The sequence below is a fragment of the Salvelinus sp. IW2-2015 genome, linkage group LG14, assembly GCF_002910315.2.
Source record: "Salvelinus sp. IW2-2015 linkage group LG14, ASM291031v2, whole genome shotgun sequence".
NCBI lineage: Eukaryota > Metazoa > Chordata > Actinopteri > Salmoniformes > Salmonidae > Salvelinus > Salvelinus sp. IW2-2015.
Genome location: NC_036854.1, coordinates 23995448 through 24018721, shown reverse-complemented (window position 1 = coordinate 24018721; position 23274 = coordinate 23995448). Strand labels below are relative to the sequence as shown.

At 42.8% G+C, this 23274-nt stretch overlaps 1 protein-coding gene across 1 annotated transcript in view; it reads right to left on the bottom strand.

Moving 5' to 3' along the window:
- Positions 1-23274, bottom strand: part of LOC111972729 (serine/threonine-protein phosphatase 2A 56 kDa regulatory subunit alpha isoform) — a 140927-nt gene that overhangs the window by 8140 nt on the left and 109513 nt on the right. The window contains exons 3-8 of the mRNA XM_023999787.2: positions 21552-21653; positions 21338-21430; positions 9271-9401; positions 7836-7895; positions 7174-7282; positions 6221-6274 (exon numbers count right to left, since the gene is read on the bottom strand). Of these exons, the coding sequence (XP_023855555.1) occupies positions 6221-6274; positions 7174-7282; positions 7836-7895; positions 9271-9401; positions 21338-21430; positions 21552-21653 (549 nt within the window). The remainder of the gene's footprint in view (positions 1-6220; positions 6275-7173; positions 7283-7835; positions 7896-9270; positions 9402-21337; positions 21431-21551; positions 21654-23274) is intronic.

The window sequence follows — 23274 nt, the reverse complement described above, 5'->3', positions numbered from 1 at the left end:
TACAATATGAGCTATTCATGATTTTGAAAAAAAATAAAAATGTTTGAGGATAGGAAACTGGCACGGACATTCCTACAGCTTTACAGGAAAGCTGACATCCACAAMCCAATATGGAAAAGTAATATATGGCATTGACCATATATTTAAAACCCATATACACTCCAGTATGTGGACACCTGCTCATCGAACATTTCATTCCAAAATCATGGTCATTAATATGGAGTTGGTCCACCCTTTGCTGCTATAACAGCCCCCATTATTCTGGGAAGGCTTTCCACTAGAAGTTAGAAAATTGCTGCGGGGACTTAATTCCATTCAGCCACAATAGCATTGGTGAGGTCGGGTACTGATGTTGGGCGATTAGGCCTGGCTCGCAGTTGGTGTTCCAATTCATCTTAAAGGTGTTCGATGGGGTTGAGGTCAGGGCTCTGTGCAGACCAGTCAAGTTCTTCCACACAGATCAAATCATTTCTGTATGCATCTCGCTTTGTGCACGGAGCATTGTCATGCTGAAACRGGAAAGGGCCTAACCCAAACTGTTGCCACAAAGTTGGAAGCACAGAATTGTCTAAAATGTTTGTTTTTTGTATTTCTGTAGCGTTAATATTTCCCTTCACTGGAACTAAGTGGCCTAGCCCAAACCATGAAAAACAGCCCCAGAGCATTATTCTTCTTCCACCAAACTTTACAGTTGGTACTATGCATTGGGGCAGGTAGCTATCTCCTTGCATCCACCAAACCCCAATTCGTTCAGACGGTGAAGCATGATTCATCACTCCAGAGAAAGTGTTTCCACTGCTCCAGAGTACAATGGATTCGAGATTTACACCACTCCAGCCGACGCTTGGCATTACGCATGGTGATCTTAGGCTTGTGTACGGCTGCTAAGCCATGGAAACTCATTCCATGAAGCTCTCGACGAACAGTTCTTGTGCCAACGTCGCTTCCTGAGGCAGTTTGGAACTCGGTAGTGATTGTTGCAACCGAGGACAAAGGAGTTACACTCGCTACATGCTTCAGCACTCGGCGGACCCGTTCTGTGAACTTGTGTGCCCTACCACTTCGCGGCTGACCGTTGTTGCTCCTAGACGTTTCCACTCCACAATAACACTTACAGTTGACCGGGGCAGCTCTAGCAGTGCAGACATTTGACAAACTGACTTGTTGGAAAGGTGGCATCCTATGACGGTGCCACGTTGAAAGTCCCTGAGTTTTTCAGTACGGGCCATTCTACTGCCACGTAGTTTATAAACGTGACATGCATTTTAAAATATATGATGATATAGTCTAACATAAATCTCACACCCCCATAGAAAAAAGTATCATATGGATATGCAAAATYTACTCMGATTTATKAAAATKTTTGTTCAATGCATTTATTGCTTTGACATGTAAATAAATATAACACTTTTCTGGAATACATGGCATGTATTTAAAAACAATAGATTTAAAAGCAACACTCACAGGTAGGGATTCATTATTTTCTAATTGCATTCAKTGCAACCTTATGACTACTTTGTTGTTTCTTGTATCTACTGTAGATGATACTTGCCATCTCATTTTGAGATTAGATYGAGATGGTGTAGACCAGTGGTTCCCAAACTTTTTATAGTCCCGTACCCCTTCAACCTCCAGCTGCGTACCCCCTCTAGCGCCAGGGTCAGCTCAAATGTTGTTTTTTGCCATCATTGTAAGCCTGCCACACACACACTATAGGATWGATTWWWAATCWATCATCAATCAATCAAATGTATTTATAAAGCCCTTTTTACATCAGCCGATGTCACAAAGTGCTATACAGAAACCCAGCCTAAACCCCAAACATGACTAGCAGGGTCAAATAATAATAATCACAGTGGTTGTAGAGGATGAAACAGGCCAGCACCTCAGGAGTAAATGTCAGTTGGCTTTTCGTAGCCGATCATTCAGAGTTAGAGACAGCAGGTGCGGTAGAGAGAAAGTCGAAAACAGCAGGTCCGGGACAAGGTAGCACGTCTCGTGGACAGGTCAGGGTTCCATAACCGCAGGCAGAACAGTTGAAACTGGAGCAGCAGCACGACCAGGTGAACTGGGAACAGCAAGAAGTCACCAGCCCAGGTAGTCCTGAGGCATGGTCTTAGGGCTCAGGTCCTGGGGGGGTTGGTTCGCCTGATGACACCCTGGGGCTCTGGTGGGGCGAAAAGGTTGGAGGCCATCTTTTGGGGCTGTCTCGACGCAGCTGCTTCTTCCTTGTAGCCACCGACCAGGTCGCTGGAGCCATCTTTTGGGGCTGTCTCGACRCAGCTGCTTCTTCCTTGTAGCCACCGAACAGGTCGCTGGAGCCACCTCCGGAGTGTGAGTTTTTGTCACAACCCGGCTTGTGAGAAGTGACAAAGAGCTCTTATAGGACCAGGGCAGAAATAATAAAATAAAAAGAATCAATAATTTTGCTCTTTATTTAACCATCTTACATATAAAACCTTATTTGTTCATAAAAAATTGTGAATAACTCACCACAGGTTAACAAGAAGGGTGTGCTTGAAAGGATGCACATAACTCTGCAATGTTGGGTTGTATTGGAGAGAGTCTGTCTTAAATCATTTTCCACACACAGTCTGTGCCTGTATTTAGTTTTCATGCTCGTGAGGGCCAAGAATCCACTCTCACATAGGTAAGTGGTTGCAAAGGGCATCGGTGTCTTAACAGCGCGATTTGCCAAGGCAGGATACTCTGAGCGCATCCCAATCCAGAAATCTGGCAGTGGCTTCTGATTAAATTCAAATTTCACAGAACCGCTTGTTGCAATTTCGATGAGGCTCTCTTGTTCAGATATCGGTAAGTGGACTGGAGGCATGGCATGAAAGGGATAACGTAACCGGGGTAATTGCACACCCAACTCACTCAGGTGCTTCGCTATATCACATTTGTCATTGTCCGTAAGCTTGAGTTTCCTTGCACACAAAAAAATCATACAATGATGGAAAGACCTGTGTGTCCTTGTTATTGAGGACAGAGAAGAGCTCCAACTTCTTAATAGCCTCAATTTTGTCCTGCACATTGACTATAAACTCACAAAAAAAGAAACGTCCCCTTTTCAGGACCCTGTCTTTCAAAGATAATTCGTAAAAATCCAAATAACTTCACAGATCTTCATTGTAAAGGGTTTAAACACTGTTTCCCATGCTTGTTCAATGAACCATAAAAAATGTATGAACATGCACCTGTGGAACGGTCGTTAAGACACTAACAGCTTACAGACGGTAGGCAAATAAGGTCACAGTTATGAAAACTTAGGATACTAAAGAGGCCTTTCTACTGACTCTGGAAAAATACCAAAAGAAAGATACCCAGGGTCACTGCTCGTGAACGTGCCTTGGGCATGCTGCAAGGAGGCATGAGGACTGCAGACGTGGCCAGGGAAATAAATTGCAATGTCCGTACTGTGAGACGCCTAAGACAGCGCTACAGGGAGACAGGACGGACAGCTGATCGTCCTCGCAGTGGCAGACCACGTGTAACAACACCTGCACAGGATCGGTACATTCGAACATCACACCTTCGGGACAGGTACAGGATGGCAACAACTGCCCTAGTTACACCAGGAACGCACAATCCCTCCATCAGTGCTCAGACTGTCCGCAATAGGCTGAGAGAGGCTGACTGAGGGCTTGTAAGCCTGTTGTAAGGCAGGTCCTCACCAGACATCACCGGCAACAACGTTGCCTATGGGCACAAACCCACCGCCGCAGGACCAGACAGGACGGGCAAAAAGTGCTCTTCACTGACGAGTCGCGGTTTCGTCTCACCAGGGGTTATGGTCGGATTCGCATTTATCGTCGAAGGAATGAGCGTCACACCGACTCTGGAGCGGGATCGATTTGGATGTGGAGGGTCCGTCATGGTCTGGGGCGGTGTGTCACAGCATCATCGGACTGAGCTTGTTGTCATAACAGGCAATCTCAACACGGTGCGTTACAGGGAAGACATCCTCCTCTCTCATGTGGTACCCTCCTTGCAGGCTCATCCTGACATGACCCTCCAGCATGACAATGTCACCAGCCATACTGCTCGTTCTGTCAGTGTTCTGCCATGGTCAGCGAAGAGCCCGGATCTCAATCCCATTGAGCACATCTGGGACCTGTTAGATCAGAGTGTGAGGGCATGGGCCATTCCCCCCAGAAATGTCCGGGAACTTGCAGGTGCCTTGGTGGAAGAGTGGGGTAACATCTCACAGCAAGAACGGGCAAATCTGGTGCAGTCCATGAGGAGGAGATTCACTGCAGTACTTAATGTAGCTGGTGGCCACACCAGATACCGACTGTTACTTTTGATTTTGACCCCCCCTTTGTTCAGGGACACATTATTCCATTTCTGTTAGTCACATGTCTGTGGAACTTGTTCCGTTTATGTCTCAGTTGTTGAATCTTATGTTCATATAAATATTTACACATGTTAAGTTTGCTGAAAATAAACGCAGTTAACAGTGAGAGGACGTTTCTTTAGTTGCGGAGAGTCCCTGTAATCCTAGATTCAAATCATTCAAGCAAGAAAACACATCACCCAGATAGACCAGTCATGTGAGAAACTCGTCATCATGCAAGCGGTCAGACAAGCGACAGTTATGGTCAGTAAATAAAACTTTAAGCTCGTCTTTCAATTTTTAAAAACGGGTCAATACTTTGCCCCTTGATAACCAGCGCACTTCTGTTCTGTATGTTGTAAAAGCATTACATGGTCGCTGCCCATATCATTACATAACGCAGAAAATACACGAGAGGTCAGGGGTCTTGCTTTAACAAAGTTAAGCATTTTCACTGTTGTGTCCAAAACGTCTTTCTGTCAGGCCTTCCCTTGGCAGCAAGAGCTTCTCGGTGGATGCTGCAGTGTAACCAAGTGGCGTCAGGAGCAACTGCTTGCATGCGCGTTACCACTCCACTATGTCTCCCTGTCATGGCTTTTGAGCCATCAGTACAGATACCAACATTAGCAGCAGCTACGTTTGGCTACATACGGACAGTTAGTGGAATTCCCGCAAAAGAGTAACGGTTAACGTGATTGGATGCTAATTATTTTACTAGGCTACTTGTATTTGACATTGTGCTGTTATTTCGCTTAACACTAGATGGTTTAATTAGATTTTTGGCAGTGAAATGAGGCTACTCAGGTGAGAAAAAAAAAAAAAAAAAATCACCCAAATGTATAGCCCCGTTGGAAAATATAAATGGACTGTTTGAAAGGCCAGCATCCCGGAGTTACCTCCACTGTTGGCGTTGAGACTGGTTGTTCTGTGGGTACTATTTTAATGAAGCTGCCAGTTGAGGACTTGTAAGGCGTCTGTTTCTCAAACTAGCCACTCTGATGTACTTGTCCTCTTGCTCAGTGTGCACCGGGGCATTCCACTCTTTCTATTCTGGTTAGAGCCAGTTTGCGCTGTTCTGTGAAGGGACTAGTACACAGCGTTGTACGAGATCTTCAGTTTCTTGGCAATTTCTCGCATGGAATAACCTTAATTTCTCAGAACAAGAATAGACTGACGAGATTCAGAAGAAGGTTCTTTGTTTCTGGCCATTTTGAGCCTGTAATCAAACCCACAATTGCTGATGCTCCAGATATTCAACTAGTCTAAAGAAGTACAGTTTTATTGCTTCTTTAATCAAAACAACAGTTTTCAGCTGTGTAACATAATTGTCATAAGGGTTTCTAATGATCAATTAGCCTTTTTTAAATGATAAACTTGGATTAGCTAACACAACGTGCCATTGGAACACAGGAGTGATGGTTGCTAATAATGGACCTCTGTACGCCTATGTAAGAATTCCATTAAAAATAATCAGTTTCCAGCTAGAATAGTCATTTACAACATTAACAATGTCTACCACTGTATTTCTGATCATATTGATGTTATTTTAATGGACAAAAAAAGTGTGCTTTTCTTTAAAAAACAAGGACATTTAAGTGGCCCCAAACTTTTAAACAGTAGTGTACACACACACACACACACCACCAACACACACACACACACACACACACACACACACACACACACACACACACACACACACACACACACACACACACACACACACCACACAACACACACACACACACAAAAACACACAACACACAAAAACACAACAAAACACACAGAACATATATTTATATATATAGAGCCATATATTACTTTTTCTTATGGGAACCTAGTGTCTCCATAGTAGAATGTAAGAAATGTTAGTTAGAGTACCGGCTCAGTAAGGGTGGGGTCCTTCTCCAGAAACTGGACAACACAGTAGGCCAGCTGAAAGGACAAAGAACAGGCAAGTGAGCTTACGTACTTAATGTTAACAGAAACATTCCAATGTGGTGTGTACTATACACCGAGTGTATAAAACATTAGGAACACCTTTCTAATATTGAGTTGCACCGCCTTTGCCCTCAGAACAGGCTCAATTCGTCAGGGTATGGACTCTACAAGGTGTCAAGCGGTCCACAGGGATGCTGGCTCATGTTGACTCCAATGTTTCACACAGTTATGTTAAGTTTGCTGGATGACCTTTGGGTGGTTGAACATTCTTGATACACATCGGAAACTGTTGAGCGTATAAAATCCAGCAGCAATGCAGTTCTTGACACACTCAAACCGGTGATCCTGGTATCTTTTACCATACCCTGTCCAAAAGCCCATTCACCCTCTGAATAGCACACATACACGTCTCAAGGCTTAAAAATCCTGCTCCTCCCCTTAATCTACACTGACTGAAGTGGATTTAACAGTTGACATCAATAAGGGATCATAGCTTTCAGTCTATGTTATGGAATGTTTTGTACACTCAGTGCATACAACACTATCAGAGCTTTCAAGTGTATAATACGGCCTCTAGATGGCACTGTTATCCAAGGCTTTTTTCAGAGCACAGTTCATTTTAGCTCATGAGTTATGATTACACAGGCTTCTACATCATCTACTGTTCAAAAAGACTGACCTGACAGAACAAACGGGTAGCTAAGCTAATTACTATATCATAATATTGTATACCATTTTACCTATAATTCATTTTAAACCACATAATGGCAGTTACATTTCTCAGATTTAGATAGGTGCTAAAAATAGAAGAGCGATTGTCTACTGAGAGAGAGTAGTTAAAGCGAATTCTTAAAATGGGTTATTTATTGATCTTGTATTAGGTGTTTGGTTACCTGTGCGTGGAACAGGGCCAGTCCTTTGCCGGTGTGCATGGGGATGAGCACCTTCATCAGGAACTGCTTGTGTTCCGCCTTCAACGGCAGTGCAAAGCCATTGATGATGCTGCAGATATACAAATACAACACACCAATCATCGTCTTGAGAGGCAAACACGCATGCATGAGAGACTGTACACGCACACACACACACACACGGCTGGGCGGTCTGAGAGGCAGAGAGAGATAAATATTCATAGGTAGAACCAGGGAGACATTTCACTGTGGAACAAAATAACAAAGCTTCATTTTTCTTTTAACAGGAAGTGCCCCCAGCTGACCATAACTCAAATAGTTGAAAAGGACAGAGGTCAGCAGTGCGACTGAGATTCCCAGAATTCTGTGGTGTTTAGATGTTAACAGCAGAGCAGCCTGTAGAAACACTCAAGGGAACCTCTAGTGTAGCGATATGAGTAAATCAGGTAAAATGGAGATATTATGGCATATGAGTGTACAAGGTTTCATGACATTGTATTAGGTGGAACTAGGACATGTGCTTGCTGTGCTACTGCAGTTTTGTGCAACATGCAGCTTGAGTCAAAGATGCCTGATAACATTGCTATATGTTTATTGCTGTCGATGCATGCTTGAAATCACACCACAAAAACCTCTGGACTCACCTCCCCAGTATCTCCAGGAGCTCGGCCACTCCATTGAAGTGATCGGTCTCGTAGATGAACCTACCAGAATCAGACAACACAAACACACCCCATCATCAAACTTCAAATGACTACACAGAGACTACAGGACCGTATGGTTCTGATTGGACACAATGGAGCAGAGAGAGAGCGACATTGCATTAGGAAGGCTAAAATGGCTCCCTCTGCTGACTTTGATGCTCACTGAGTCGAATCACAACGTGTAAAAGCTGTGAAATGTGCTTAGCCACTGTAGCGCTCCTAACCCAACTAACCCCCCTTACCTCATTTGCGGAAAGCAGAGCAGTATACCCAACAGCCCAAACAGAGCTCACCCCCCCCAAACAATGATTTTTATTTTTGAGTGACCCATTTTGGGCTGTCTGGAAACAGTTGGTACTGCCCTGCCAGTCAGACCGTGCAGTGGGCATGGAGGCTCTAATGGAGCATTTGAATGCCCTCCGATGGCATTTTTAATCCTGGCGGCAGATGGTCAACGTTGAGTGGGCCCCTCCCTCAATCAACAAGGAGTAAAGCGTTTCTCTGTAACCACAGCAACAGGAATCTCTGCTGTGCTTCTGTGTCTCATGATTATTGCATTTTTTATTTTTTACTATACTTGAGTAATGTGAATGGAGGTACAGTTTTGCTAGTGGTCGTGACTTGAGATGAGACATTATGTTTGGGGTTAGGAGTGGAGCACGAAGGATTGAGAAAAGCTCATCATCATTGCAATCCAAAAGAATGACTGTCATGACTCTGATACTGTCATCATAGTACTGCATCGAGAAAGTCTGAAACGATCCTTTATGAGAATCCCATTTGACTTTTGACCCTTTGACCAAAGGACATTTCCTCTGCACTGACAACAGATGTGCTGTGGGGTCTGACATAGATAGTCTTGATAATTTCCCATCTATCAGTTGTCCCCAAGCCGCTGCTGCTGTTTCTGTATGAAAGAGCATGGCTGGGAAAGCCTGCCAAGGAAACACTCACAGCAGCACAGTTCCCCTTCTCAGCCAGGGCATTGACAGAAAGAAGAGGGGAAACTAACTGACAGGTGTGGGCTTTCAGAGACATACGGGTGGTTGCAGTTTGAAAGAAGGTGGTGGTCAGTGGTGGCATTGTAAAAGGAGCCAACTGGAGAAAAACACAAGGGTAGTATTCATTAGGCAACAAGCGGAGGAAAACGGACTGAAACACGGCGGGACTACCTGAACAGTTCCAATGAGAAATGCTCATTTCTATTCCGTTGCGAAACGTTTTGCTACCGTAGGCCCTAATAAATACGGCCATGGACTTTTTATGAGCTGAGCTACGGGGGTTTGAACCCAGTTTTAAGGATCCCTGTGTGGGTCTTTGAAGGATGCCCTGCTGTTTGTTCCGGTGAACGAGGGGCGCTTCACTATTCACTCACCGCAAGAAGATGTTGTTGATCTGCTTCCTGATGAAAGCCCGCAACCCCAGGAACTTCCCGTAGATCCGATGCAGGACAGTCTTCAGGAAGTCCCTCTCCCGGGGGTCCTCACTGTCAAACAGTTCCAGGAGCTGCCATGGACAAAGAGGAGACAGAGAGAGAGAGGGACAGAAAAAGAGGACATCAACTTATAGGCTATCTTCCCAGTGTCATTCCCAAAGCTAGAATAGAAAGTTTTGTTTGACGGCTCTGTCTCTCTCCATGGTGACAGTGGCGTTTCGCTTATTTTCTAGATGCTGTGCAAAGGTCCTCTGTTACCAAAATTGTCAATAGAAACAAATAGAAGCCTAAACATACAAAGGTCCAAGTCACACCAAAAGAGGGTGGTATAAAAAGAAAATAAACATAATTTAAAGACAGTTTCAACTAAAGCTATCACCAAATGCAACACATATAATCCACTATATGCCTGCTAGTAGTCATCTAAGCAAAGAGCGGACATATCATATCTTATTGCAGCCATCGACCACTTTTATAACATGCACATGTAGACACCATATTGTATATAGATACAAACCCTTGGCATAGAAAAAGGCTATTTCCATCCTTCAGTATGATGAGTCATTAGTACTATAACGTTACTCTTTAAAGGAGCGGAGCCGTTTAGAAATATGCCACTGAGCTCAGAGGAATAGACTAGCTAGCTCTGATCTCGGGCGGGTCCTAAAATGTGGGCTTCGTCTTTCTATGGGGTTGCCAGCACCACAATGACAAGGTCGCCATTCCAGCAGAGAAGTGCCACAATTACAGTCCTGCCTTCCTCCCCCAGCCTGACACCAAACGCAGCACACTCCCCTGTTGCAGACACAAAGATACTACGAGGCTTCATCCCAATACTATTCATGGTTTCCTTTGCAATGTACTTACTGTAACCCTGCACTGATTCGACAGGACTACTGGCCTACAAGCAACATGTGAAAATGTTTCTGCTTTATCCATGCCATGCTGCTTAGCCTAACTCCATCAAGTCTGTTGAAATCAGCGAGCACAAGGAAATAGGCCATAGGAAAGGATGCTGCTGCTTGGTATTATTGGGATGTGTCCCCTTCCAGGCTATGATTCAGCTATGCAGGAGGCCAGGGTCAATATTCATTCACCATCAATGATAATCAAGACCCGACCAGTGGGATTTCACCCAGAGGCTAATGCAGTTTGTCCTGAACTTGACCTTTGTGTAATACAGTAGTCTCTATTCCACTCTGTCTGTTATGTTACAGCAGCATTAGGAGCAGAGCGGACGGTGTTCATCCGAGCATATGTTCTGTCCTACAAGGTCACCCAGGAAGAGCCCCATGTCTCTTACACAAAGCGCCCAGAGGGACACTTTACTGTGAGTTCGTCATTGTCAATCTACACGTTTCACAGTATGAAGTTGAACTATAAAAACATTCTGAGAGTAGAGTGGAATAGAGACTACTGTATTACACGATTGGTGCTAACRTGCCAAGTCAACACATGTCCTAGCACCAAAGAAAACAAGACATTACAGAACGATCCTATCCAAGGTTGTGTTCAGTAGTGCACACCGTAGMAAAACGTTTTGCAACAAAAGTTATGTTCTCACTAGACAGGTACTTAAGTATCTCCCTGTTTCAATACCTTTTCTCCATTACAGAACACGACCCAGTTGTCTTAAATGCCGCCTCCCATGTCCTCTGCCTCTGACAATGTCAAGGCACCAGCTAGCACAGCGGTTTCTCTTAATTGCCTTTGGCGCCGTGTTCAAACATAGTACGGCTGCTTTGAAATGAGTCAATCAGTGCACAAAGTCACTCTGACATTACGGCCTGTGTTCCAACCAACCTCCAGCAAGGTCAATTCTCTCTGCAAAAGTGTAGTTACTGATGGTTCAACTGAAATGACTAGGCTTTTCCCCCCCTGAACAAGCCATTAGGTTTCTAAAACCTACACTCAAAGTATAGTTATTTTCTCTGCAGGTCTAAGACTACCTGCAGCTGCAGATAAAAAGAGGCAAAGCAAAGAGCTACGTTCTGCTAAAATTCATAGAAAGCAGTGTTGAGCTCAATTTAAACACCTCTTATGATATCGATCGGGAAGCAGAACAACAGATCTATGTTTTTTTAAAGCCCCGACACCCACTGAGACCGGGTTTGAAGGAGAATGCTGCATAAACAAAATGACTGATCCTCATCAGGTCTGTTAATGTGCAGCAGCACTCTCTGAGAGAAGCTTAAAGAAAAGTGTCGAATGAGCTTGACACTGCGTGACAGAAAAGTTATCGCACCCCCGGCTGTGTGTATGTGTGCTGTGCGTCCACACTACGCACATGCATGCATTTGAGAGAACTGTAGAAATACTTATTATGGGTGTGCTATAATGCATGTACAGTCTACACTATAGCTTTGCGCAGTACATTTATTGAGAAGGCCAAGAGAGGGAGGGAGGGAAGGAGGAAGTGGGTCTGTATCTACGGGGAGGTCGTGACCTCTAGTGCATCCTCGCTCTCTCTGCCCCGGCTGAGCCTCAGTCTGTGCGCCAAGGTGAAAACTGCCCGCCTGGCCTGCCTGCAGCTCTCTTTCCTTTCGCTGCCTGCACTTGATGTGACGGTACAGTTTAATAATAACCTCCCTGCATGGGAACGGTTCAGAGGCACCGTTCGTGTCCCAAATGGCACCCTATACCCTATTTAGTGCACTACKTTTGACCGGAACCCTATGGGCCGAGGTCAAAAGTAGTAGGGAATAGGGTGCCATTTGGGACACAGWTAAAGAAGACCACTCAGTGGGCTCTCACAGAGAAATCTCTGCCTGGACAGGCTAACCGTGCATTAGGAGAGGGAGAACAGAGGGAACGTATGGAGGCCGTAAGTGTTTAATCTGACCTGTTACACTGTAAGTGTTTTATGTTTTGYCAACACATAGGGCCACCCTAAGAGGTTCACAGCATACATCTAATGATAGGGATTAGACTCACACAAACAGCCTCTTTCTACAGTCTGTATCCTAACCTGTGTTATATACAGGAAGCAAATGCAATACTGGTTAACAATACCTAAAAAGGTACAAAATTGCATGTGTGCGCACACACCCAAACCCGAAACAGTGTAAAAATATAAAGTATAGAATGTAAAAAGTGAGAATGGGAACAGAGAAAGAGAATGCTAATGTAGGCCTCCTTTGAATGCATGACTCATAATAGGTTTCAGTTCAGTTCTAGCACAGCRATGCATCTTTTGAAGTGACTAAATTACTTGTTCAACAGCAAAAGGCCTGTTCAGGTTCAGGATTTGGCCGGGGCAGGTGAGAATAACTCCTCACTAACACAGTCAGTCACACCACTCAGTAAATCAGCCAGTCAGTCGGTAAGAACAGAACTTCCTGAGTGATTCCCTGCCATGTTGTTTGTCCCATCAGGCCCGCTCTCCCAGTCCCCTTGCCCTGACAAGCACAGAGCTGAGAGTGAAGACATGGGCATTCTGATTCTACCACAGCAGAAGCCTTTAAAGAGCGACTGCCTCTAAAAAACAACTAATCCCTTTGAAAACGGCCTATGTGGCATCGAGTCAAACATTTATTCTAGTGTCAAAATGGACTTCAAAGTGTAAGTAGGATCATTTAAGTCATACAATCGGTCTCATCTAAAACACAGTTTGGAACCTCTGTGCATCACGAGTAAATTAAGGTTGGGTTTGGATTACAATTATGTCAACAAATCATGCCCCCTTTTGCCAAGCTCCACGTGCAAATCACCCCTCCACCCACTTCGCTTCCCTTCATTGAATGGGGCTCCCATGTTTCTGTTACATTATGTTACGTCGCCTCCAACACGTTCAAAGGATCGTGGTCGGCATGCTCTGCCAAAGGATCCTGTCCTGCGGAATAGGTGGTTGGAGTTCGTTGGTCCCCAGTGGTTATGTATATGTTGATAATCATTATCGCTAGCATAGCTGACGTTAGCTAGCTAGCTACCCCAATAACGTTAGCTAGCAAGCTAGCTACCTAACCTTAGCCTACCTCAATTACAACTCAGATATGGCTTGGAAACACAATAACTTCAAAAGCCGGCAAATAACGTTAATTAGTAGGAAAATCTCTCGTCATGATTGTGATGTCGCCAGACTGACTTTAGGTGCAGTATAACTTTAGCCAGCTAACATGAGCATTGCTAGGTATTTTTGACGAACTTTGCTAGTAACAGTAATGACAACATTGCCATCTCTCTAAAGTACAGTTGACGACATAATACGGCAAAGTTGTTTCCTACTAATTATTTGCCTACTTTAGCAATGTAATCGTATTTCCATGCCACTAAGTTAGTGTAACTTAGACGAAACAGCCACAGCCTCTGAGAGGCACGAATAAATATGGGATGCATCTATGGTGGTACTAGCTAACTAATGTCTGACTACAACAGCAACTAACTGGCAGCAACAAACTCAAACCAACCCAGTGACATAACAAAACATGTCACAGTAGGTTGCATGATGTAACAGCGTCACCAGACTGAATCTAATCCAATCTGAAGCTAGTCAGTCTACATCCGTAAAGCATAGAATTAGCTTCCAAATGAGATTACATTATTTCTTGAGCTATGTTTATAATTGACAATATAATTGACAATTGTTGACTGTTTTTCTGTTAGACAACGTGCACATTTGTGTGCCAGACTGATCCCCTGGTCATGGATGGACGCAGAGACCTACCAGAAAGAGCAAAGGTGGGTATCATAGCATATCCAGCAATCTGATTATTTCTACAGATGGACTGGAGATGCTTTTGCCAGACAGCAGCCTCAGTCGTTTGGTGGGGAGACCATAATTGGGTAGGTTTTATCTGACCTGTTCAAACTTTAACATAGTACCCGTTTGTGGGTCACTGCCATTGGTTAAAAAAAACCAGTGACTATGTGTTTATGTGTTCACAGAAACATGTATGGAGCCAGCACGTGGAGGTTTGCAAGATGATCAGATTAAATTCAGACTGACAGATGGGCTTGATACTGATGTCTGTGAATGGAGAGAGACTTGGCACTCGGTATTAACATTTTACCAGACAACTTTTACTTGTATTGCCTTGCATTATTGAATTGAATGGTATCAGTTAATATGGGGAGGGAGAAACCCTGTGTATTCTGCACCAGGATCAGGGAACTCTTGTTGTATATGGGACACTACACAGGAAGGTATGACCACTCTGACATGTTTGCCAAGGCAGCCCCATTACCACCAGACAAAATGCTGATTGTCATTGTAATACAGATACTTTGCCAAAGAACCATGAAAGGTGCACGTTGTTATATTAACAGAACACTATGGCGTTATGTAAACGGTTGTTTATTCTACATGGACTTGCTACTACATTTGAAAGTTATCAAAACACTTATTTAAGTAGAATATCTACATAAATTCAGCAATGGCATTCTTCTCATATTACTCTGTAGGCTACTGACCTATTCAAAGCTTCCTCTAGCATCTCACCATACATCGGCCTGTTATTATTGAACTCAACCCGCAAGAAGTTTGTTGTGATTGAGTGGGGGGAAACTGCCTGCGGGCAAGGTTCTGGCAGATGGGTGTCTTGGAGGTGTTAAGGACACACCCAAGAAACACCCACATTATACCACACCACTAAGCCAACTCACGTTTGGCTTATGTCATGGCCGCCAACATTTCTTCAGGAGCAAGCCAAAAAACAAAGCCAAATCAGCAGGTGCAGTTCCCCTTTAAGTGTATTAGGAAAGTATTCAGACCCCTTGACTTTTTCCACATTTTGTTGTTACAGCCTTATTCTAAAATGTATTAAATAGTTTCCCCCCCCTCATCAATCTACACACAATACCCCATAATTACAAAGTGAAAACAGATGTAGAAAAGCTTGCAAATGTATATGAAAAAAAATACCTTATTTAAATAAGCATTCAGGCCCTTTGCTATGAGACTAGAAATTGAGCTCAGGTGCATCCTGTTTCCATTGATCATCCTTGAGCTGTTTCTACAACTTGATTGGAGTCCACCTGTGGTAAATTCAATTGATTGGACATGATTTGGAAAGGCACACACCTGTTTATATAAGGTTCCAGAGTTGATAGCACATGTCAGAGCAAAAACCAAGACATGGGGTCAAAGGAATTGTCAGTAGCGCTCCGAGACAGAGAGKTCCTCTTTGGAGACAGGAGAACCTTCCAGAAGGTCAACCATCTTTGCAGCTCTCCACCAATCAGGCCTTTATGGTAGAGTGGCCAGACGGAAGACACTCCTCAGTAAAAGGCACATGACAGTCCGCTTGGAGTTTGCCAAAAGGCACCTAAAGGACTCTCAGACCATGAGAAACAAGATTCTCTGGTCTGATGAAACCAAGATTGAACTCTTTGGCTTGGATGCCAAGCATCACGTCTGAAGGAAGCAGGCCCCATCCCTACGGTGAAGCATGGTGGTGGCAGCATCATGCTGTGGGGATGTTTTTCAGCGGCAGGGATACTAGTCAGGATTGAGGGAAAGATGAACAGAGCAAAGTACAGAGAGATCCTTGATGAAAACCTGCTCCAGAGCACTCAGGATCTCAGACTGGGGCAAATGTTCACCTTCCAATAGGACAATGACCCTAAGCACACAGCCAAGACAACGCAGGAGTGGCTTCGGGACGAGTCTCTGAATGTCCTTGAGTGGCCTGGACTTGAACCCGATTGAACATCTCTGCAGAGACCTGAAAATAGCTGTACAGCGATGTTCCCGATCCAACCTGACAAAGCTTGAGAGGATCTGCAAAGGAGAATGGGAGAAACTCCCCAAATACAGGTGTGCCAAACTTGTAGCGTTATACCCAAGAATACTCTAGGCTGTAATCGCTGCCAAAGGTGCTTCAACAAAGTACTGAGTAAAAGGTCTGAATACTTATGTAAATGTGATTTCAGTTTTTAATACATTTGCAAAAATGTATAAAAAAAACGTTTACCTTTTCATTATGGGGTATTGTGTGTAGATTGATGAGCGGGGGGAAACAATTTAACCCATTTTAGAATAAGGCTATAACGTAGAAAGTCAAGAGGTCTGAATACTTTCCGAATGCACTGTCTATGGATGATATATAAAGCTAGACACATTTAACAGTTAGGCTGTTGATTATAGACCAAATTAAGTTGGCGTTTCCTCTCTCCTCACTTTTCTTAGACAATTAAGGTAAGGGCTGTTTTCTCGTCTCTTAACTCAGCTGCTGCCCCCGCCACATTGTTCTATGTTATGCACATAGCAACTAGGAAAAGGTGCCAATTCAACAGCGCACTGATGTTTAAGAACAACAAACAGGGGAGAAAGTGCATTTGTTATAAAATTATATATTTTTTAGTTTTGCACCACTGTTCTTATGTAAATAACCATATACCATTTCAGTAGCACATGTCTTAGAGTGATGCACTGTGCCATCCCCACGGCCTCCACAATGGATTAGTCCACTAAGACAGGCGCAAATCAGACAGGTGTTTTTTTTTTGCTACTGCTCGACTAAAGAAATCTCCGTCGAGCAACAGCCTATTGACCAAACAATCGACCAGTCGACTAAATGGGTCAGGCCTAGATTAAATGCATCAATTCTGGCATTTTTCCCCGTAATGAGGCCAGTGTCTGAATTAATTTGTTGTGGCAGAGAGGAGGAAGTAGAACCATACAGGGACTTGAAAGTTTCTCCGAATTTAGCCGCGATCCCAATCCGAATGAGCGGTTAAATAATATCAGATTTAGCCTTTCTGATCCGTCTTACACAATGATTCCTCAGTTGCTTAAAAGCTTGCCAGTCTGGGCCTGTGTTTCTGGTCTTGACCCAAGCATCATCTCTTTTATGAATGACTGAAAATTCCAGAGTAAAACCAGGCATTTAATCTACCTTCAACCCTTAATTTTTTTTAAGGGAGCATGAATATCTACAATACTATTGAAGACATCTGCAAAAAGGCTCAAAGCTAAATCCGGTTCAGGGATAGCTGAAATACAATCAAAGGTCACTAAAATAAAAAAAGCTTGTTTACATTAAGTTTTTAAAGTTTCTCTTTGTGATGACACAAGGCTTAGATTTTTGTATTCTCACATTAGTAACACAAACAACTGGGCAATGGTCACTAATGTCTTGGGCGAAGACACCAGTAGAAACATATTTCTCTGGTGTATTGTTGAAATAAGACCAAATCAGAGTGGACTTTGAAGGATCTTTAGGGTTGGGCCGTGTTGGCTTAGTCTCTAGCTGGGTTAGGTTTAGATCATTACATGCCTTTTACACTGAACAAAATATAAAAGCATGTTTCATGAGCTGAAATAAAAGATCCCAGAAATTGTCCATATGCGCAAAAAGCTTATTTCTTTCAAATTTTGTTTTACATTTTTGTTTTACATTTAAAAAGCATTTCTCCTTTGCCAAGATAATCCATCCACCTGACAGGTGTGGCATATCAAGAAAATGATTAAACAGCATGATCATCTTGTACTGGGGACAATAAAAGGCCACTAAAATGTGTAATTTTGTCACACAACACAATGCCACAGATGTCTCAAGTTTTGAGGGAGAGTGTAATTGGCATGTTGAGTGCAGGAATGTCCACCAGAGCTGTTGCCAGAGAATTGAATGTTAATTTCTCTACCATAAGCTGCCTCCAATGTTTTAGAGGATTTGGCTGTAACTCTTTGAAATTGATGCATGTTGCGTTTATATTTTTGTTCAGTATAGATTGTCTAAAGCCTGCATTTCACACTCATAATTTAGTTCACCCAGGATAATAACTTCTAATTGAGTAAAAGACGACAACAAACTAGTTAACTCCTCGAGTGCACAAAGGTTAGCCGAGGGAGGACGGTAAGACCCCTATAACAGTTATGGAAAGATTTCCCCCCCCAGACAAAGGCTTAAAGATAGTAGCTAAAWAATGTTGCCAAGGGAAATGTATTATTTTTTAAGATACTCTCAATGTAAGACCCTACAGCTGCTCCCTAACAAAGTGGTAGTGAGGACACGAAAGAGATGAAACGTGGATCAAAAAAAGCATGGGCTTGGGTTTCAAAACTTTTTTATATGACAGCGGTTCCACAAGTCGTGTGGGGAAAATAATTTTTATTTTATTCTGTTATATTCCATTATATTTTTACTACAAAATAAATGTTTCTTAGGAACAAATTAATAATGGATTTATTTTTGATGGTGAATATGGATTTATTTAAATAGAAGCCTGCCCACATCTGCACACCACTACTACCACTAATCACCGGCATGCACACGGGAGGTATAAACGGCGCATGTTAAACACTTATTGCACACAGTCCATGCAACCTATTATGTCTTGTTAAGCACATTTTTATTCCTGAACTAATTTACTTGCCATAAGGGATTGAATACTTATTGGCAGAAGACATTTCAGCTTTTCCTTTCAAATTAATTTGTACAAATTTCAAAAAACATAATTCCACCTTGACATTATAGGGCATGGTGTGTAGACCAGTGACCAACATATCAATTTAATACAGGCTGTAACAACAAAATTTGGAAAAAGTAAAGGGGTGTGAATTCTTTTTGAAAGCATTGTACATCGCCTGGAAATACTTCAAGCCATTTGATGCTTTAATTTAATCAAAATTAATCAATTGAATATTTGGGAAAATATGACACATTCAAGACTTTCATGTTGATGTTTTGGTAGAGTTTTTTGTCCAGCATCAGCAGACTCACAGGAAGCTGTACTGTGGTGACAACACCTCCGTGACAACACTTTCCATAACTGTAACTACGGTAATGACAGGGCTGCACTTTCTTCCCCTCTGCATGCACTCACAGCCTGTAGTACACACGTGCGCGCGCACACACACACTCTCTTTTGAAGACTATCAATGAGCTAAACATTCGCAGAGGGATGCATTTTCCCCAGACAAACATTTCTAAAATAAATACTTACTGCTCACCAAGATTAAATGAAACACATTCTAACCATCAGTTCCACTGTGAGCATATTGTACAGTCCCTCTCCCATGTCAAGATCTGTCTCTAACAAGCTTACGGAGAGACAGGGGAAAGCACTGACACTACAAAAAAAAAAAACTGGGCTTGTTCTGCCCTCCCTCCGCTCCTCTTCCCCAGCCTCTCTCTGACCACAGTCCCCTTTTCTCTTCCTGCAATATAAACAGGGAGCTATTCAAAGCTCCCCACGACACCACTCGCATCATGGAAATTTAGCCTAAGCACCTCGGATGCTGCAGCTCAGCCAACAATCCAGGCCGTAGTATTAGTCCCTGTACGCTCCCTTGCCCTGGGGAAAGCAGGACGGCTCGATAAATACGCACGGCACAGCCCCGGTTGGTTGCTCCTGCAAGGGTGAGACTGGGTCGTATTCATTAGGGCATACCGTAACAAAATGTTTAATTACAAAATGCGAACACCTGCGTTTCTTATTGACAGTTCAGGTCGTATCTCCCAGTTTGTCCGTTTTCTACCATTTGGTGCCAAATTAATATGACGGTATAGATCCTAGAATACCAAGCCAAAGCATACGAGGACTATCTGTCATCATGGCAGACATGCCCATGACAAACTAGGCTAAATGCTGAGACTGACACTGAAGAAATGTACAAGTTGTTGTAAGATGACGTCCTCCAAAGGGACACCACATGACTCCAACTGACGTTCAGAAGATGTCATGTTAAAATAACTGGTTTTGATAACTGCCAGGAGATATAATCAAAACATTTTGGTCTTTCATACTCTGAACTTGAGGCTCTCGAACAAAAAACAGGAAAGGAAATTGGTGCCGTTTTCGTTTAAACTAAATCAATATGACCGCTTACAAAACAGATTAATTTCTCAAATGATTATCCAAATTCGGTTTGCGTTTGATATATTGTACTGTCTTTTGAAGAGTAGATGTTTAGCAGTCAGTCTGAGGCTTGTAATGCTGCCAGGTCTGTCTTTTTGGGTCTGTGTGTACCCTTTAGTTCCACATAGAACTAACACAGTAAACAACAGGAAATGAGTCTCTACAATATTTGGTGAATCAATATAATAGCTTTGAGCAACACTGACAGACCAGGGGTGTATTCGTTAGTGCACACTATTAAACAAAATTGGGATCCTTAATGTTAAGAARAATCCCAAACCAAAAATATATTGGGCGTAGATGCAGAAAGAAACAGCATAGTGGGCCAATTTCCAAAACAACTAAGAGCGATGAAGCGCGAGGCTCAACTTATCTCAATATCCTAGCATATTCATTGATAATAGGCCCTGCTTTACTGAAGTTGGGAGACATAGCAAGCCAAGAAATTGCGAGATACAGCATTCCAGCATTTCCATTTCCAGCTTTTGATTGCTGATAAGACAGGCCTAGTACACGGTTCTGACTGTCTGCCTGGTGGCCGACATGCCTTTACTGTGCCCATCCCCTCTCTCTCAGTCCCTCGCTAGCTTGCTATGGAAGATGCAAGTATTTTGTTTTCTCGGAAGTAAGGCAACAAATCAGTCTCCTCTGTTCCCAAAATACGGAATCTTATGAGACGATTCTTAGGAGTCGATTTATCCACCCCTACGTCATCATCGTTAACAGTTGGAAAATGGCAGAGAAAGGCAAGGGACAGCAGCGAAGTCCTGTATGGTAATACTTTGAGAAGTTAAATGAGAAGGAAATGCAAAMTTTCCAAAGTGAAATTGAGGTACAGTAATTGTAGTACAAGTGCAATGCTTAACGCTCTGAATTCACGTTGAATTCTATGAATGTTTCTTATCGCTTTAACAGAAAACCGATAAATAAAATGTCAGTTTAAACTTTTTTTTTTTTAATGGTCTATTTGGAACATCCCTATATACCATAGCAAACACAGCAAAACGTTTTTCAACGGAACACATTATGCAACAAAAACAACCGTTTCTTATTGGTCAAGTTGAATGTTTTCGGAAATTTGCTTCCTAATACACCCCTACTGATGGTGATGTCATGTGGCCATTTGGGTGACTGACGATGACGGCATGAAATCTGAGAGGATAAGGGTCATTAACGGGTCAGTGTGACATCAGATTGCGATGCTTACCTGCAGCACGAACTTCTGATCAATGTAGCGCTTGGCGATGCTGGGCTGAAAGTCTGGGTTCTCCAAGAATCGTAGAAGGAACTCATAGACAAGCTGGAAAAAGTCAATAAAATACAAATCTATGAAAAAGGTACATGAATTGTACATAAAGCTCATACTACCAGGTATAACACATACGTTAAGAAGAGGTCAAATTAAAGTGACATGGTTTTACCTGTATGTGTGGCCATGAGGCCTCTAGAGTGGGCTCGTCCTCCTCTGGGTCAAAATCGGGGTTGTCACTAGGCGGAAGAGTCCGCAAAATGTTGGTGCAGATCTGTGAACAACAGGACATATAATGAATACACTAAAACTGCAAAAAAATTACACGAAAGCCCTTGGCCAAAGGGCAAACTTTCACCCACTCTCTATGGCAAACAGACCTTCGATTTGGTGAGCTACATGAAATTCAAAGATTATACAGGTGTTTGAGGTATTACACTGTTTATCCATTAGGTTTCCACTCATACAATACATAATGAAAGAAGAACCAGAATGGTCTTTCCTAAGATATTTCATGTCCAATGCAGTTTGGCTAGCTGTTAGTCAAACTAAAGTCTAATTAAGCAATAAGGCCCGAGGGTTGTGGTATATTCAAGCAATAGGGATGTAACGATTCACCGATACGCAAGGGTTTCCTAGTCTATCACCAAACATTTCTGTAAAATTCTTTGCACAGTTTGGGCTAGGTGCACTTGATTCAGCTGCCCTGTACGCTGGGTAGTTTAAGTGTTCATTTTGAACCATATAATGAGTCTGAAGGTACAAACTCCACCTATCATGCAGGCCCGGAGAGAAAAGCAAGTGTACCTATAGGCCTACGGCTGGCCAATCAAATAGCTCAGATTACTGTGTCTGCAGCTTTCACTAGCCCACAGCGAGATTGATAGTCGTCTACTGTGTAAAATAAAAAAAACATGACTAGAGAGAGTGTCAACAAATACAGCAAAGAGCTGCTGTTTTTATGAGGTTTTTATTCAGCACTGTCAACACTTTATAAGCCATAAAACACTGTCTCCCTAGCCACTCACGCTATCGATAGACTTGCGTTGTTATTAGCGGCGCGTTTCTAATATCAAGGAGTATTTCACGCTGTGGTCATATGAGTAACAACATGAAGTGTGACATGACTCATCCCTCCCTCCCCTCCCTCCCTCGAGACTGATCAGAAGCATCTGATGGTCAATGTAGCGTTTGGCGATGCTGGGCTGCATCAGATGCAGTCCAGTAAAAAATAAAGTAAAAAATAAAATAGACGCAAATGATTTCAATTATGCCTCACAAGTAATAAAACTAATTCTATATTACCAGGGTGATCATATATCATTTTACAATGGTCTGAAAATAACAACATTGGCAGGGCAATTCAAGAATAGCTTATATGCAGTGATAATGTATTGAGCCTATAGCCTACWRMMCWMAYYKCWWYRSKACAGKWYWKTTTATTTTTTATAGGTTTTAAACATCATGTTTAAAAAAAATCTGAGCGTTAGATCTCRGCCTGCCTTTTGGTTCAGAAAGTGATCTTGGCTCAGAAAAGGTTGGTGACCACAGGTCTAAACCATTCGATTATGAGACGGGTGAAATCCAAAGTTGTGCTATATATTCATTGGCTATGCCATAGCAAATTTAAAAAAATTAATATTGATAAATTACTAGCAAGCACACTTTTCATCTGTAAAAATGACAAATTAATTAGTGGGCGATGGTGATGAGATCATCACATGGATTCGTTCCTCTAATCAAACTGAATCGTTTCAAACTAAAACGTCTAGTTTCTGTATCGTATCGGACCCCATGTATCTAGATACGCATCGAATCGTCTTGAAAGATAAACCGCCTGGCCTTTCAGTATATAAGTACCTGCTGAGAACGTTGCCGGCGTCCACTTTTGCATG